This window comes from Capra hircus, chromosome 8 (genome assembly GCF_001704415.2).
Source record: "Capra hircus breed San Clemente chromosome 8, ASM170441v1, whole genome shotgun sequence".
Taxonomy (NCBI): domain Eukaryota; kingdom Metazoa; phylum Chordata; class Mammalia; order Artiodactyla; family Bovidae; genus Capra; species Capra hircus.
The window spans coordinates 25230490-25246429 of record NC_030815.1 but is presented as its reverse complement, the minus strand read 5'-3'; the positions used below and the strand labels follow the sequence as shown (position 1 = coordinate 25246429).

At 40.8% G+C, this 15940-nt stretch overlaps 1 protein-coding gene across 2 annotated transcripts in view; it reads left to right on the top strand.

Annotated features, from left to right (window-relative positions):
- The window catches only part of ADAMTSL1 (ADAMTS like 1), a 1105223-nt gene that overhangs the window by 1062223 nt on the left and 27060 nt on the right, over positions 1–15940 (top strand). For both annotated transcript variants that reach the window (XM_018051922.1, XM_005683638.3), the window contains one exon: positions 2943–3150. In XM_018051922.1, coding sequence (XP_017907411.1) covers positions 2943–3150 — 208 coding nt within the window. The remainder of the gene's footprint in view (positions 1–2942; positions 3151–15940) is intronic.

Sequence of the window (15940 nt, the reverse complement as noted above, 5' to 3'; positions counted from 1 at the left end):
CACTCAGTCACCTAAAGCTGCCTGGGCTTCCCAAGGGCCTGAAAAGGTCAGTTTAGGGGCTGGGAATATCTCAGGCCCTGACAAGGGAGAGTTCTCATCCTGCAGCAAGAAGGCTGGTTTTAAGAGGGAAAAAAAACATGTTGTGGTTGAAGTGCTTAGGGGATACTGATCACCAGTCTATACCCAACCCCTCCCCTTTCTTCTAACTATATACCTTTGCTCATCAGTACTCCATTTTAGCTGAGGAAATCTTATCCTCTCTTCTACAAAGGCTTGCCTCTTGTTAAAGTTGAAATAAATTTTCATTTCCCATAGTTGCTTCAACTTCGGGTTTACAGTTAACCCTTGAGCTACACAGAGGTTAGGGACGGTGACCTTGAGCAGTCAAAAATCCATCCATAACTGTATAGTTGCTGCTCCAACTATAGATGGTGTAGTACTCTAATAGGCATTTAGTGAAAGAAATCTGAGTACAAGTGGACCCGTGTGGTTCATACCTGTGTTGTTCAGGGGCCAACTGTACATTTTCTGCACTTGGGTTCCTTATATAACCCAGAACAATACCCACAGTCTCTGCCTCTTCCATCTTCCTTGAGCTTTGAGCAGCCATGAGTCCCACTGAGCAGTGCCCTTCCCCCTCACCATGTCAGGCAGCAGCTGAAGGAATAATGGATGGGCTTGGAGTTGGCACCTACATGGCGCCCTGAGTCTGGGGAGACTTGGCAGAGCCCTGAAACACCCCTTTACTGCCTATCTGTGGGACGTTCACCCACTCCTTAGGCAACCACTTTGTGTTTTGCCAGCTGAATCATAAGGAGCAGCTGAAACCAGGAGAGCCTCAATGAAATATGAAACACACTCATTAATATCAGCAGTTTGACTTGCTGACGGGAAGGTTTCCACTGGAATGATTAATGTCCTTTTATACCCTTCCTGAACTGTAACATAGCCCGTACCTCTCCTTTCTTAAAGCCCCCACCCCAGCTCCTGAAAAATTGCTGAAATGTATATTTGGAAATAAAAGTTGATTGAAAGGCAGGCCTGACATTCACCAGGGATACGAGAGGCTGGAAGACTGCCTTTGCCAAGCTGTGTGAAATGAAGAAGAGGTCATGGACATGCCAGGGACATTTTGATTTGCTGTGGTGATGGAGTCAATCAGCCTCATTTACTTCTGCAGATGAAATAATGGCCGGGTCTGCTTGGGTTTCAGCACCCTCAGGGGCTTTAAAACACCTTCTGCCTGCTTCCTAAGTGGCTCTGCTCCTGTGGGTTAGAAATCTGCACGCAGTCATCTCTCTCCGAGATAAACAGAGCAGGGAAGTTCCACCAAACTAAATAAGTCACAGATCCAGGTTCAGGAGAAATTTGCTCCCTGTTCCAACTACTTACCTCTCCTGAAAGCCAGATGTGGCACCATTGAACTAGAAAGTGGCCACAGGCTCATCTTTGACTGGTTTTCCCACCAAGCTTCCTGGGCATGTCAGCCCCCTCCTCTGCACACAAACAGGTGTGGCCCCAGTTGTCTTTTTGAATCGCACTGTGAAGTCACACTTTGACCCAGGTAGCTGTGTCAGCCACTTCATTTAGATCATTCCCCCACCCCCTTCCACAAAGCAACAAAGTCAAAAAATGTTTTTTCTAGGTTGAATGAAATGGCTGGAAAGAACCAAATCTTTTCCACAAACTACACCTCCTTCCCCCTCCTCTTTGAGAATTAGCACAGGGTAATATCCAAAAAGAACCCCTCCATATCTGTATACAGTCCAAGGACTTCAGAGTGTTTCCCAACTTATAGCTTGGCTTTATGAGGAAAGCTATTTGTCACAGTCCTGGTCAGTCTCACTTCTGAGGATCCAAATTGCAGCTGGAACCTAACATCCTGAGAACAACTACTGTCACCACATAAACCACCCTCAGAGAGGTATAAGACCTATGGACTGTGACTCATGGAGGTGGGAAATTGCTCCAGAAAGCTGGAAGGAACTTCGTAGGCTTCTGGGGGATTAAACAAATCAAATGAGACGTGGGTTAAGGCGAGGTAGGAAAAACAGTGAGTACTAGCAGACAAAACTTGGCTTAACTGAGACCCAGACTGCCTCTGGGGTCAGGAGGCGACCCAGGTTTGGATCTGATCTTCCCTGGGAAACAGGCCCTTCTCTGCCCCACACTTGAATGACTTTAGGAAGAATCAGAACTGCTATAACTGGTTAAAGGACTGCCTCCACTGAGGGTTCTATCTGCAAGCTCACAGCTTTGGGGGCCAATATTAAGATAAAGCAACTGATCTTTCACAGTGTGCCTTTTTAATCAGTTTCCAAAAGGGTATTTATTTCCTGTAGCTGCCATAGCAAATTACCACAAACAGGGTTGCTTAAAATGATAGATTTTTATTCTCTTCTAATTATGGAGGCCAGAGGTCCAAAATCAAGATGTCGACAGGGCTGCACACTCCCTCCAAAGACTCCAGGAGAGAATCAGTTCCTGAGTCCTTGTAGCTTCTGGTGGCTCCAGGCATCCCTTGGCTTGTGGCCACAGCACTCCAACCTCTGCCTTTGTGGTCACACTGTCCCCTCCTCTGCCATGTCAGATCTCCCTCTGCCTTCCTCTTACAAGAACACGTGATGGTATTTAATGCCTAACCAGATAATGCAGGACAAGCTCATCGCAAGATCTTTAACTATATCTGGAAACACTGTTTGTCCAAATAAGGTAACATTCACAGGTTCCAGGGATGATTTCATGTAGATATCTGGGAGGGGTGGGGGTGGCATTTTTAGCCTACTGCCCCAGGTATATTCTGTGAAAAGACACAGCCCCGCAATTAGCTGCTGTGTGGTAAGAACAGGAGGATGCTGTGGGGCTCCTTTTCTGAGAGTATTTGGCATTGTTCCTCTGCTCAAGGCTTGACCCTTTGCACTAATCCTTCTTCCTCTTCCCAGGTGGATGGTGACCTCCTGGTCTGCCTGTACCCGGAGCTGTGGGGGAGGCGTCCAGACCCGCCGGGTGACCTGCCAGAAGCTGAAAGCCTCAGGGATCTCCACTCCTGTGCCCAGTGATGTGTGCACGCAGCTTGCCAAGCGGCCAGTCGACACCCAGGCCTGTAACCAGCAGTTGTGTGTGGAGTGGGCCTTCTCCAGCTGGAGCCAGGTAAGACAGCTTTGTTTTTAGTTGATTTGCGGAGTTTCTAGTATATAGCAAAGTGATTCAGTTGTGCCTATATATTCTTTTTCAGACTCTTTTCTATTATGGGTTATTGCAAAATATTGAGTAGATTACCCTGTGCTATACAGTAGGTCCTTGCTTATCTACTATATATACACTGCTGCTGCTGCTGCTAAGTCGCTTCAGTCGTGTCCGACTCTGTGCGACCCCATAGACGGCAGCCCATCAGCCTCCACCGTCCTCTGTATCTTTTAATTCCGACTATATCCCAACCCCCTCTTTTCCCTTTGGTTCAGTTCAGTCACTCAGTTGTGTCCGACTCTTTGCGACCCCATGAATTGAAGCACGCCAGGCCTCCCTGTCCATCACCAACTCCCGGAGTTCACTCAAACTCACGTCCATCGAGTTGGTGATGCCATCCAGCCATCTCATCCTCTGTCGTCCCCTTCTCCTCCTGCCCCCAATCCCTCCCAGCATCAGAGTCTTTTCCAGTGAGTCAGCTCTTTGCATGAGGTGGCCAAAGTACTGGAGTTTCAGCTTTAGCATCATTCCTTCTAAAGAACACCCAGGACTGATCTCCTTTAGAATGGACTGGTTGGATCTCCTTGCACACTAGTAAAGTAATGCTCAAAAATTCCCCTTTGGTAACCATAAGTTTATTTTTCAGGTCTTACGAGTCTGTTTCTGTTTTGTAACTAAGTTCACTTGTATCATTTTTTAGATTCCACATATAAGTGATATCATGTGATATTTGTCTTTCTCTTCTTGACTTCACTTGGTATGATAACCTCTAGCTGCATTCATATTGCTACAAATGGCATTATTTTGTTCTTTTTGTGGCTGAGTAGTATTCTATTGCATCTACATACCACACCTTCTCTGCCCGTTCGTCTATAGTGGATATTGAGATTATCTCCATGTGTGGCTATTCTGAAGAGTGCTGCTGTAAACATAGGGGTGCATGTACTTTGCAGGTCTTCTTAACTACCTTTTATTGGAGTATATTAGATTTACAATGTTGTGCCGCTGTCTGCTATACAGGAAAGTGAATCAGCTGCACGTATACATACATCCTTTCTTTCTTAGTCTTTTCCCTGAGAGGTCATTACATGATTTTGCGTAGAGCTCCCTATGCTATGCAGTGCATTCTTATTAGTTATCTATCGATGTTTTATATATAGTAGTGTGTATACGTCAATCCCAATCTCGCAATCTATCCTCCCCCTTTTCCCCTTGGTTACCACAAGTTTGTTCTCCACATCTGTGACTCCATTTCTGGTCTACAGACAAGTTTATCTGTACCATTCTTTAAAATTCCACAAATAAGCAATATAATATGTCTTTTTCTGTCTGACTGACTTCACTCAGTATGAAAATCTCTAGCTCCATCCATGTCACCGCAAATGGCATTATTTCATTCTTTTTTAGAGCTGAGTACTATTTCATTGTATCTATGTGCGACATCTTCTTTATCCATTCATCTGCTGATGGACACTTAGGTTGCTTCCATGTCCTGGTTATTGTAAACAGTGTTGCACTGAACATTGGGGTGACTGTATCTTTCTGAATTATGGTTTTCTCCAGATATGTACCTAGGAATGGGATTTCTAGATCATATAGTAATCCTATTTTTAGTTTTCTGAAGAACCTCTATACTGCCTTCCATAGTGACTGCAAGGACGGTTCCCCTTTCTCCACACCCTCTCCAGCATTTCTTACTTGTAGACTTTTTCATGGTGACCATTCTGACTAGTGTGAGGTGGTACCTCATTGTAGTTTTGATTTGCATTTCTCTTATATTTAGTGATATTGAGCATCTTTTCATGTATTTTCATTGGCAATCTGTATTTCTTTAGAGAAATGTCTATTTAGGTCTTCTGCCAATCTTTGGATTGGTTATTTGTTTTTTGTTGTATGAGCTGTTTGTATATTTTGGAGATTAATCCCTATCAGTTGTATTATTTGCAAATATTTTCTCCCATCCTGTAGGTATCTTTTCATTTTGTTTATCATTTCTTTTGCTGTGTAAAAGCTTGTAAGTTTGATTAGGTCCCATTTGTTTATTTTTGTTTCTATTTCTAATGCCTTGAGAGTAAGAAAACATTTGTACAATTTATATCAGAGAATGTTTTGCCTGCATTCTCTTCTAGGAGTTTTATGGTTTCATGTCTTATAAGTCTTCAGGGCTTCCCTGGTGGCTCAGCCATGCTTGCTCCTTGGAAGAAAAGCTGTGACCAACCTAGACAGTGTATTAAAAAGCAGAGACATTACTTTGCCAACAAAGGTCCATCTAGTCAAAGCTGTGGTTTTTCCAGTAGTCATGTGTGGATGTGAGAGTTGGACTATAAAGAAAGCTGAGTGCCAAAGAATTGATGCTTTTGAACTGTGGTGTTGGAGAAGACTCTTGGTGGAGAGTCACTTGAACTGCAAGGAGATCCAACCAGTCAATCCTAAAGGAATTCAGTCCTGAATATTCATTGGAAGGACTGATGCTAAAGCAGAAACTCCAATACTTTGGCCACCTGATGTGAAGAACTGACTCATTGGAAAAGACCCTGATGCTGGGAAAGATTGAAGGCAGGGGGAGAAGGGGACAACAGAGGATGAGATAGTTGGATGATATCACTGATGTGATGGACATGAGTTTGAGTAAGCTCTGGGAGTTGGTGATGGACAGGGAAGCCTGGCGTGCTGTAGTCTGTGGGGTTGCAAAGAGTTGGACATGACTGAGCCACTGAACTGAACTGGTAGCTCAGGCAGTAAAGCATCTGCATGCAATGCAGGAGACCTGGGCTCGACCCCTGGGTCAGGAAGATCCCTGGAGAAGGAAATGGCACCCCACTCCAGTACTCTTGCCTGGAAAAATCCCATGGACAGAGGAGCCTGGTAGGCTACAGTCCATGGGGGTCACAGAGTCAGACACAACTGAGTGACTTCACAAGCCATTTTGAATTTATTTTTTGTATGATGAGGGGGGTGTGTTCTAACTTCACTGATTTACATGTAGCTGTCCAACTTTCCCAATACCACTTGCTGAAGAGACTGTCTTTTTCTCATTGTATATTCTTGGATTCTTTGTTGAAGATTAATTGACCATAGGTGTGTGGGTTTATTTCTGGGCTCTGTAATCTATTCCATTGATCTATATATCTACTTTTATTCCAATACCATGCTGTTTTGATTACTGTAGCTTTATAGTATTGTCTGAAGTCTGGAAGGGTTATGCCTCCTGCTTTGTACTTTTTCTTCAGGATTGCTTTGGCGATTCTGACAGTCCCATATAAATTTTAGGATTATCTGTCCTAGTTCTGTGAAAAATACTATGAGTTATTTGATACAGATCTCACTAAATCTGTAGATTGCTTTGGGTAATATGCCATTTTAACAATATTAATTCTTCCAACCCAAGAGCATGGGTTCTTTCCATTTCTTTGAATCATCTTCAGTTTACTTTATTAATGTTTTGTAGGTCTCAGAGTATAAGTCTTTCACATCCTTGGTGAAGTTTATTCCTAAATACTTTATTTGGAGGTTGTGATTTTTAAAGGTACTGTTTTACATTCCCTTTCTGATATTTTGTTGTTGGTATAAAGAAATGCAACATTTTCTGTATGTTAATCTTGTATCCTGCTACCTTGCTGAATTTATTTATCAGTTCTAATAGCTTTTGTGTAGAGTCTTTTGTAGATAATTTGTATAGATACTTTTCTGTATACAGTATCATATCATGTGCATATAAAGACAATTTTACTTCTTCTCTTCTAATCTGGATACTTTTTATTTCTCTTTCTTGTCTGACAGCTGTGGTTAGGACTTCCAGTACTATGTTGAATAGAAGAGGTGAGAGTGGGCATCCTTGTCCCAGATTTTAGTGGGAAGTCTTTTGACTTTTTACCACTGTTATATTGGCTGTAGATTTGTCACAAATAGCTTGTATTCTCTTGAGGTATGTTCCCTCTGTACTCCCTTTGGTGAGATTTATCATGAATGGATGTTGAATTTTGCCAGATGCCTTTTCTGCACCTATTGAGATGATCCACGTGTCTTTTGTCTTTCGCTTATGTTGTGTATCACATTGATTGGTCTGTGTATGCTAAACTATCCTTGTGAACTTGGGATGAATCCCACTTGGTCACGGTGCATGATATTTTTTATGTGTTGTTGGATTCGGTTTGCTAATATTTTGTTGAGAATTTTTGCATCTATATTCATCAGATATTGGCCTGTAATTTTCTTTTTTGGTGGTGTCTTTGCTGGACATTGGTCTTAAAGAAATTTCTCCAGTGATTCTAAGTCAGTTGTTCAGGAGTGGGATCTAAGCATGGACACATTTCAGAAGCCACCGAAGTGATTCTGCTGTGCAGTCCATTGTTCCAAACCAGGAAGAGTTGAAGTCTCACTGGTTACCAGCAACTCCTTTCTTAATTCTTTGCTGGAGGTTAACCAAAAAAGTCCCAGGTTAGCTCAGCAGAGCAGAAATGGGGGCTCAGCTGGATAGAGGGAGAAATCACATTGAGTCTCCATTTCGAGAGGAAATTTTATATTTAGTTATAACTTAAAAAGAAAGACCAACACAAATAGTGACACGCACCAGGCCATGAGAGATGCAGCCCAGGGCTGTGGGGTGCTGACAGTGACTTCACCGCTGTCATCATTTCTGGGCCAGGTGAGACTGAGGACAAGACAGGAACTCCCATTTGTAATTAGAGCCTAGGTTTTCCCCAGTGCAGGTAGATAGGGCCTCTGTTTAGACAAAGTGTAGTTGTCCTGCTCATCTGACCCCTTCTATGTTTTAGAATGTTGTTAGCAGCCCCCCACACACACACACAAAAGTCTGGTGTGCCACTTGAAGGAAATGACACAATTGTATACGCTCTGTTTCTCATCAAGTCTGTGTTCAGAATGTCTCCTACTGCAGACACTGCTCTTGTTGTTTGGTCACTCAGTCATGTCTGATTCTTTTGTGACCTCATGGATTGTAGCCCGCCAGGCTCCTCTGTTCATGGGATTTCCCAGGCAAGAATTCTGGAGTGGACTGCCGTTTCATTCACCAGGAGGACTTCCCGACCTAGGGATTCAACCCATGTCTCCTGCATTGGCAGGTGGATTCCTTACCTCTGAGCCACCAGGGAAGCACTGGAGACCTCTAAGAGCTGCCTGCAAAGACAGATAATCAGCTGGGACCTACCAGCTATGCAGGAACAACTGTTGTGGTTTGTCAAAAGCCAGTGCTAACTGGTAGGATGACCATTCTGATTGGTCAGGTATAGTTTCTGAATGGTCAGTATCTGAAACATACCATTACACTTGGCCTGCAAGGACATCCCAAAGCAACCACATGGCTCTTAATTCTTTGTGTAACTGTATGAACAAGCATGATCAAATGTTTGGAGGCAGTTAACAACTTGAACTCATTGGAACTGGTATTTACACGTCAGTGCGTTTGTTTTCCTTCATCCCCACCCTTAGGTGTGTTCTTTGGAAAACAGTCACTTGGAACTTCTGTTAAGTTAATACACTGTGGCCATCTCTAATGAAGATGAAATGTTATTTGGAGGAAATGTGGCCACAGAATTTGTTTGCAACTGAAAAGCTATTTGTGTCCCAGGTGAGCTCAGGGATAATGCTCCATGCTAGCAAATCAACACAGGCAGAGGCTCCTTTGGGGGGCCTCTAACAATCCCCCTTATTTTCAGTGACCTAATACATGTATGAGCTCCCGCTTGCTCCCACAGCTGGGGGATATCATCTTTCTCTTACCTGGAAAAGCCCCTTCTGATAGCTCTCATTCCACCCAAGGCAGCTCTGCTTGTAGGCCCTCAAGGCTTATTCACAGTTTGTGAAACTACAATTGGGAACAGATCTGGCTACACATGGGAGATGTTTCTGCACTGTATCACAGAGGTCACTCAAGGGCATATACGTGCACATTGATCATGCTCACTGATTATTTTTCCTAAAAGACAGAAAAATAGGTCTTTGCCTCATTCCTTCCTCTCAGATACTCTCACCCCCTTCTTTCTTCTAAACCCCTCTAGGCAAAATGTCTCTAGCTTTAATGTGAATCACTTGTGAGTCTTATTAAAAATGCAAATACTCATTGAGGTTTGACCAAAAACAACAAAATTCTGTAAAGTAATTATCCTTCAATAAAAAATAAATTAATTTTAAAAAAAGAAAAAAATGAAAATACTCATCTAGCATGTCCAGAGTAGAGTTTTGGATGCTGAATTTTTTTTAATGCATGTAGAGTTGATTTACAGTGTTGTGTTAGTTTCAGATATACAGCAAAGTGATTCAGGTATACATTTTTTCAGATTATTTTCCTTTATAGGTTATTGCAAAATATTGAGTATAGTTCCCTGTGCTACACAGTAGGTTGTTGGTTATCTATTTTATATATAGTTTATGTTGATATCAAATATCTAATGTATCCTTCCCTCTCGCTCCTTTCCCCTTTGGTAACCATAAGTTTGTTTTCTATATCTGTGGGTCTATTTCTATTTTGCATATAAGTTCCCCTGTACCATTTTTTTTATATTTCACATATAAGCAATATCATATATGTGACACTCTCTGTCTGGCATACTTCATTTAGTATGATACACTTTAGGTCCATCTACATTGCTACAGATGGCATTATTTCATTCTTTTTAGGGCTGAGTAGTATTTACTATATAAATACACCACATCTTCTTTTCCATTCTTCTGTCAATAGACATTTAGGTTTAGACATTTAGGCTTCCAGATCTTGGCTATTGTAAATAGTGCTTCAGTGGACACTGAGATGCATGTCTTTTCCACCTATGGTTTTCTGCAGATATATGCCCAAGAGTGGGATTGCAGGATCATATGGAAGCTCTGTTTTTAATTTTTCAAGGAACCTCCATACTGTTCTCCATAGTGGCTGCATCAATTCACATTCCCACCAACAGGGTAGGAGGTGTCATTTTTCTCCTTCTCCAGCATTTATTATTTGTAGACTTTTTGATGATGGCCATGCTGACCACTGTGATGTGATACCTCATTGTAGTTTTTTTTTTGGCTGTGCTGGGTCTTCGTTGCTGAGTGGGCTTTTCTCTGGTTGCAGCAAGCAGGGGCTACTCTCTGGTTGTGGTGTACAGGCTTCTCATTGCAGTGGCTTCTCTTGTGGAGCACGGGCTCTAGGGCTTGCAGGCTTCAGCAGTTGTGGCACAAAGCCTCTGCAGTTGCGGCTTGCGGGCTGTAGGGCACAGGCTCAACAGTTGTGGTGCACAGGCTTGCTCTGTGGCATGTGGGAGCTTCTTGTATCAGGGATTGAATTTGTGTCTCCTGCGTTGGCAGGCAGATTCTTATCCACTGTGCCACCAGGGAAGCCCCCTCATTGTAGTTTTGATTTCCATTTCTCTAATAATTAGTGATGTTGCTCATCCTTTCATGTGCTTTTAGCCATTCTATATGTCTTCACTGGAGAAATATCTATTTAGATCTCCTGTCCAGTGTTTTGATTCGGTGGTTTGTTTTTTTGATATTGAGCTGTATGAGCTGTGTGTATATTTTGGAGATTAACCCCCTGTCAATTGCATCATTTGCAGATATTTTCCCCCATTCTGTAGGTTGTTATTTCATTTTGTTTATGGTTTCCTTTGCTGTCCGAAAGATTTTAAGTTTAATTAGGTCCCGTTTATTTTTATTTCCATTACTCTAGACAGTGACAGACAGTGAAAGTTGCTCAGTCGTGTCAGACTCTTTGCAACTCCATGGACTATACAGTCCGTGGAATTCTCCAGGCCAGAATACTGGAGTGGGTAGCTGTTCCCTTCTCCAGGGGATCTTCACAACCCAGGGATTGAACCCAGGTCTCTCGCATTGTAAGCAAATTCTTTATCAGCTGAGCCACCAGGGAAGCCCATTACTCTCGAAGGTGTATCCAAAAAGATATTGCTGCAATTTATGTCAGAGTGTTCTGCCTATGTTTTCCTCTAGTAATTTTCTTGTAGCTGTCCAGTTTTCCTAGCACCACTTACTGAGGAGACTGTCTTTTCTCCATTATATAGTTTGCATCCTTTGTCATAGATTAGTTGACTGTAGGTGTGTGTATTTATTTGGAGGCTTTCTATCCTGTTCCATTGATCTGTATTTTTGTTTTAATGCAGCACCATTCTATTTTGATTGCTGTAGCTTTGCAGTATAGTCTGAAGTCAGGGAGCTTAATTCCTGCATTGAATGCTGAATTTTTAATAGAAGTATAATTCATAAAATATTAGTTTCAGGAGTATAACATAATTTGATATTTGTATACATTTCAAAATGATCACCACAATAAGCCTAATTAATATCCTTCACTATACAGTTACCAAAAACATTTTTTTCTGATGAAAACTTTTAAGATCTATTCAACTTTTGAATATGCAGTACCGTATTAACTATAGTCATCACGCTGTATATTAAAATCTCCATGACTTACTAATTTTATAACTTGAAGCTTGTACCTTTTGATTCCCTTCACTATTTCACCCACCCCTTAACTATGGCAACCACCAATCTGTTCTCTGTATCTATTTTGCTCTTTGGTTTTGTTTCAGTTCCACATGTAAGTGAGACTGTATGGTATTTGTCTTTATCTGTCTGACATATTTTACTTACCTAGCATGATGTCTTAAGGTCCATAAGTGTTGCCACAAATGGCAACACTTTATCCTTTTTTATTGATTAATATTCTTCTATGTATGTGTATATACGTGTGTGTGCATGTGTATATATGCACATCTGCCACTTATGTGCATATATACACACACAGCATACATACCACATCTTCTTTATCACTTTAGCCTCTGATGGACACTGAGGTTGTCTCCATATCTTGGCTGTTATAAATAATGCTGTAATGAACATGGAGGTGCACATATCATTTCCAGTTAGTGTTTTCATTTTCTTTAGATAAATACCTAGAAGTGGAATTGCTGATTCTATTTTTAATGTTTTCAGACCCCTCCATACTGTTTTTTAAAGTGGCTGCACCAATTTACATTGCCACCAGCAGTTCACAGAGGTTTCCTTTTCTCCACGTCCTCACCAACACTTGCTTCTTGTCCGTCTGATAATAGCCATCCTAACAGGCATGAAGTGATAGTTCACTGTGGCTTTGATATGCATTTCTCTGATGATTAGTGATGTTGAGTATCTTTCTTTTTATCATGTACCTGTTTGCCCATTTGTATGTCTTCTTCAAAAGAACCGTCTGTCAAGATCCTCTGCCCTTTTTTAAATTGCTTTTTTTTCTATTGAGTTATATGAGTTCCTTATATGTTTTGGATATTAAACCTTTATCAGAAATATGATTTGCAGATATTTTCTCCCATTCAGCAAGTTGCCTTCTCATTTAATTGAAGGACATCTTTGCTTTGCAGAAGTGTCTGGATTTAATGTAGTCCCACTTCTTTGTTTTAAAAATAATCATCCCAAAGTCAATGACAAGGAACTTACCACCTATGTTTTCTTCTAGGAGTTTTCTGGTTTCAGGCCTTCTGTCAAGTCTTTTATCCATTTTGAGTTAATTTTTGTGGATGGAATAAAGTAGTGGTCCAGTTTCATTCTTTTGCATGTGACTGTCACATTTTTCCAGCATTAATTGAAGAGACTATCTTTTCTTCACTGTATATTCCTGGCTCCTTTGTTGTAAATTAATTGACCATATATGCATCAGTTTACCTCCGGGCTATTCTTTTCCACTGACCTGTGTATCTGTTTTTATGGAAAACTATTCTGTGTTGATTGCTGTAATTTTGTAATATAATTTAAAATCAGTGATGCCTCCAGATTTTTGTTCTAAAGAGTGCCTTGGCTATTTGGAGTCTTTTGTGATTTCATACACATTTCAGAATTATTTATTGTTTCTGTGAAAAGTCCCATTGGAATTCTGATAGAGTTGGTAGTGAATCTGTAGATTTCTTTAAATAATGTGGACATTTTAACAATATTGATTCTTTCAATTTACTTTTGTCATCTTCAATTCTTTCATCAATGTCTTACAATTTTCAGTGTATAGGTCTTTCATCTCTTTCATTAAATTTATTTTGGGGTATTTTATTCTTTTTGGTGCAACTGTTTTCTTAATTTCCCTTTCTGATAGTTTGTTATTAATCTATAGAAATACAAAGTATGTTGATTTTGTATTCTGCAAATTTGATGAATTTATTAGTTCTAATGGATTCTTTTGGTGGAGTCTTTAGGATTTTCTATAAATAGTATGTCATCTGCAAAAACTGATGGTTTTACTTCTTTCCTTCCAATCTGGATGCCTTTTTCTTCTTGCCTAATTATTCCTGCAAAGGCTTATAATATGATGGCAAATAGGAATGGTTGATATAATGGTTGAATAGGAATGGCAATAGTGAGCATCCTTGTCTTGATCTTGATGTTAGGGGAAAAGCTTTCGGCTTTTTTCAGAGTACAATGTTAGTTGTCATCTATGACCTTTATTATGTTAAGGTAGTTTCCATCTACGCACTTTGTTGAGAATTTTTATCACAAACAGATGTTGAATTTTGCCAAATTCTTTTTCTCTATTAAGATGATCATGGTACATAGCCTTCTTTTTAATGTATTACATTGATTGCTTTGTGGATATTGAACCATCATTGCATCTCTGTACTAAATCTCACTTGATCCTTTTACTGTAATACTGTTGAACTTGGTTTGCTAATAGTTTTTTGAGGATTTTTGCTTCCATGTTCATCAAGAATATGGGTCTGTAATTTTCTTTTTTGTGTCATCCTTGTCTGTTTTTTTGTTGCTATTGATCAGTCACTCAGTTGTGTCTGAGTCTTTGCAACGCCATGAACTGCAACACACCATGTTTCCCTATCCTTCACTATCTCCCAGAGTTTGTTCAAATTCATGTCCATTGAGTCAGTGATACCAGCCAACCATCTGGTCCTCTGTCATCCCCTTCTCCTCCTGCCTTCAATCTTTCCCAGCACCAAGGTCTTTTCCAATGAGTTGCTTCTTTGCATCATGTGGCCAAAGTATTGGAGTTTCAGCTTTAGCATCAGTCCTTCCAATGAATATTGAGGGTTGATTCTCTTTAGGATTGACTGGTTTGATCTCCTTACAGTCCAAGGGACTCTCAGCAATCTTTTCCAACACCACCGCTCAAAAACATCAATTCTTCAGCGCTCACCCTTCCTTATGGTCCAGTTCTCAGATCTGTGCATGACTACTTGAAAAACCATAGTTTTGAGTAGACAAACCTTTGTCAGCAAAGTAATGTCTCTGCTATTTAACAGGCTGTCTAGGTTTGTCAGCTTTTCTTCCAAGGAGCAAGCATCTTAATTTTGTGTCTTCAGTTACCATCCACATTGATTTTAGAGCCCAAGAAAATAAAGAATATCACTGTTTCCATTGTTTGCCATCTATTTGCCACAAAGTGGTGGAGCCGGATGCCATGATCTTTGTTTTTTGAGTGTTAAGTTTTAAGTCAGCTTTTTCACTCTCCTCTTTCACTTTCATCAAGAGACTCTTTAGTTCCTCTTTACTTTCTGCCATAAGAGTGGTGTCATCTGCATATCTGAGGTTATTGATATTTCTCCCGGCAATCTTGATTCCAGCTTGTGCTTCATCCAGCCTGGCATCTCGCATAATATACTCAGCACATAAGTTAAATAAGCAGGGTGACAACATACAGCCTTTACATACTCCTTTCCCAATTTTGAACTAGTCCATTGTTCCATGTCTGATTCTAACTGTTGCTTCTTGACCTGCATACAGGTTTCACAGGAGGCAGGTCAGGTGGTCTGGCATTCCAGACCATCCCTTTAAGAGGTAGTCCATCTCTTTAAGAATTTTCTACAATTTGTTGTGATCCACACAAAGGCTTTAGTGTAGTCAATGAAGCAGAACTTTTCTGGAATTCTGGAATTCTCATGATTTTCTATGATCCAAAGGATGTTGACAATTTGATCTCTGGTTCCTCTACCTTTTCTAAATCCAGCTTGAACATCTGGAAGTTTCCAGTTCATGTTGAAGCCTAGCTTGAAGAATTTTGAGCATAATCTGGCTAGCATGTGAAATGAGAGCAATTGTGTGGTACTTTGAACATTCTTTGGCATTGCCCTTCTTTGGGATTGGAATGAAAACTGGCCTTTTCCAGTCCTGTGGCCACTACTGAGTTTTCTAAATGTGCTGGCATATTGAGTGTAGCACTTTCACACCATCATATTTTAGGATTTGAAATAGCTCAACTGGAATTCCATCACCTCCACTAGCTTTGTTCAGTGATGCTTCCTAAGGCCAACTTGACTTCATACTCCAGGATGTCTGGCTCTAAGTGAGTGATCACACCATCAAGGTTATTCAGATCATTAAGATCTTTTTTGATAGTTGTTCTCTGTATTCTTACCACCTCTTCTTAGTATCATCTGATTCTGTTAGGTCCATACCGTTTCTGTCTTTTATTGTGCCCATCTTTGCATGAAATATTCCCTTGGTATCTCTAATTTTCTTGAAGAGATCTCTAGTCTTTCCCATTCTATTGTTTCCTCTGTTTCTTTGCATTGATCACTGAGGAAGGCTTTCTTATCTCTCATTGTCATTCTTCGAACTCTGCATTCAGATGGATATATATTTCCTTTTCTCCTTTGCCTTTTGCTTCTCTTCTTTTCTGAGCTATTTGTAAGGCCTCCTCAGACAACCCATTTTGCCTTTTTGCAATTCTTTTTCTTGGGGATGGTTTTGACCACCACCTCCGGTACAACGTTACAAACTTCTGTCCTTAGTTCTTCAGGCGCTCTATCAG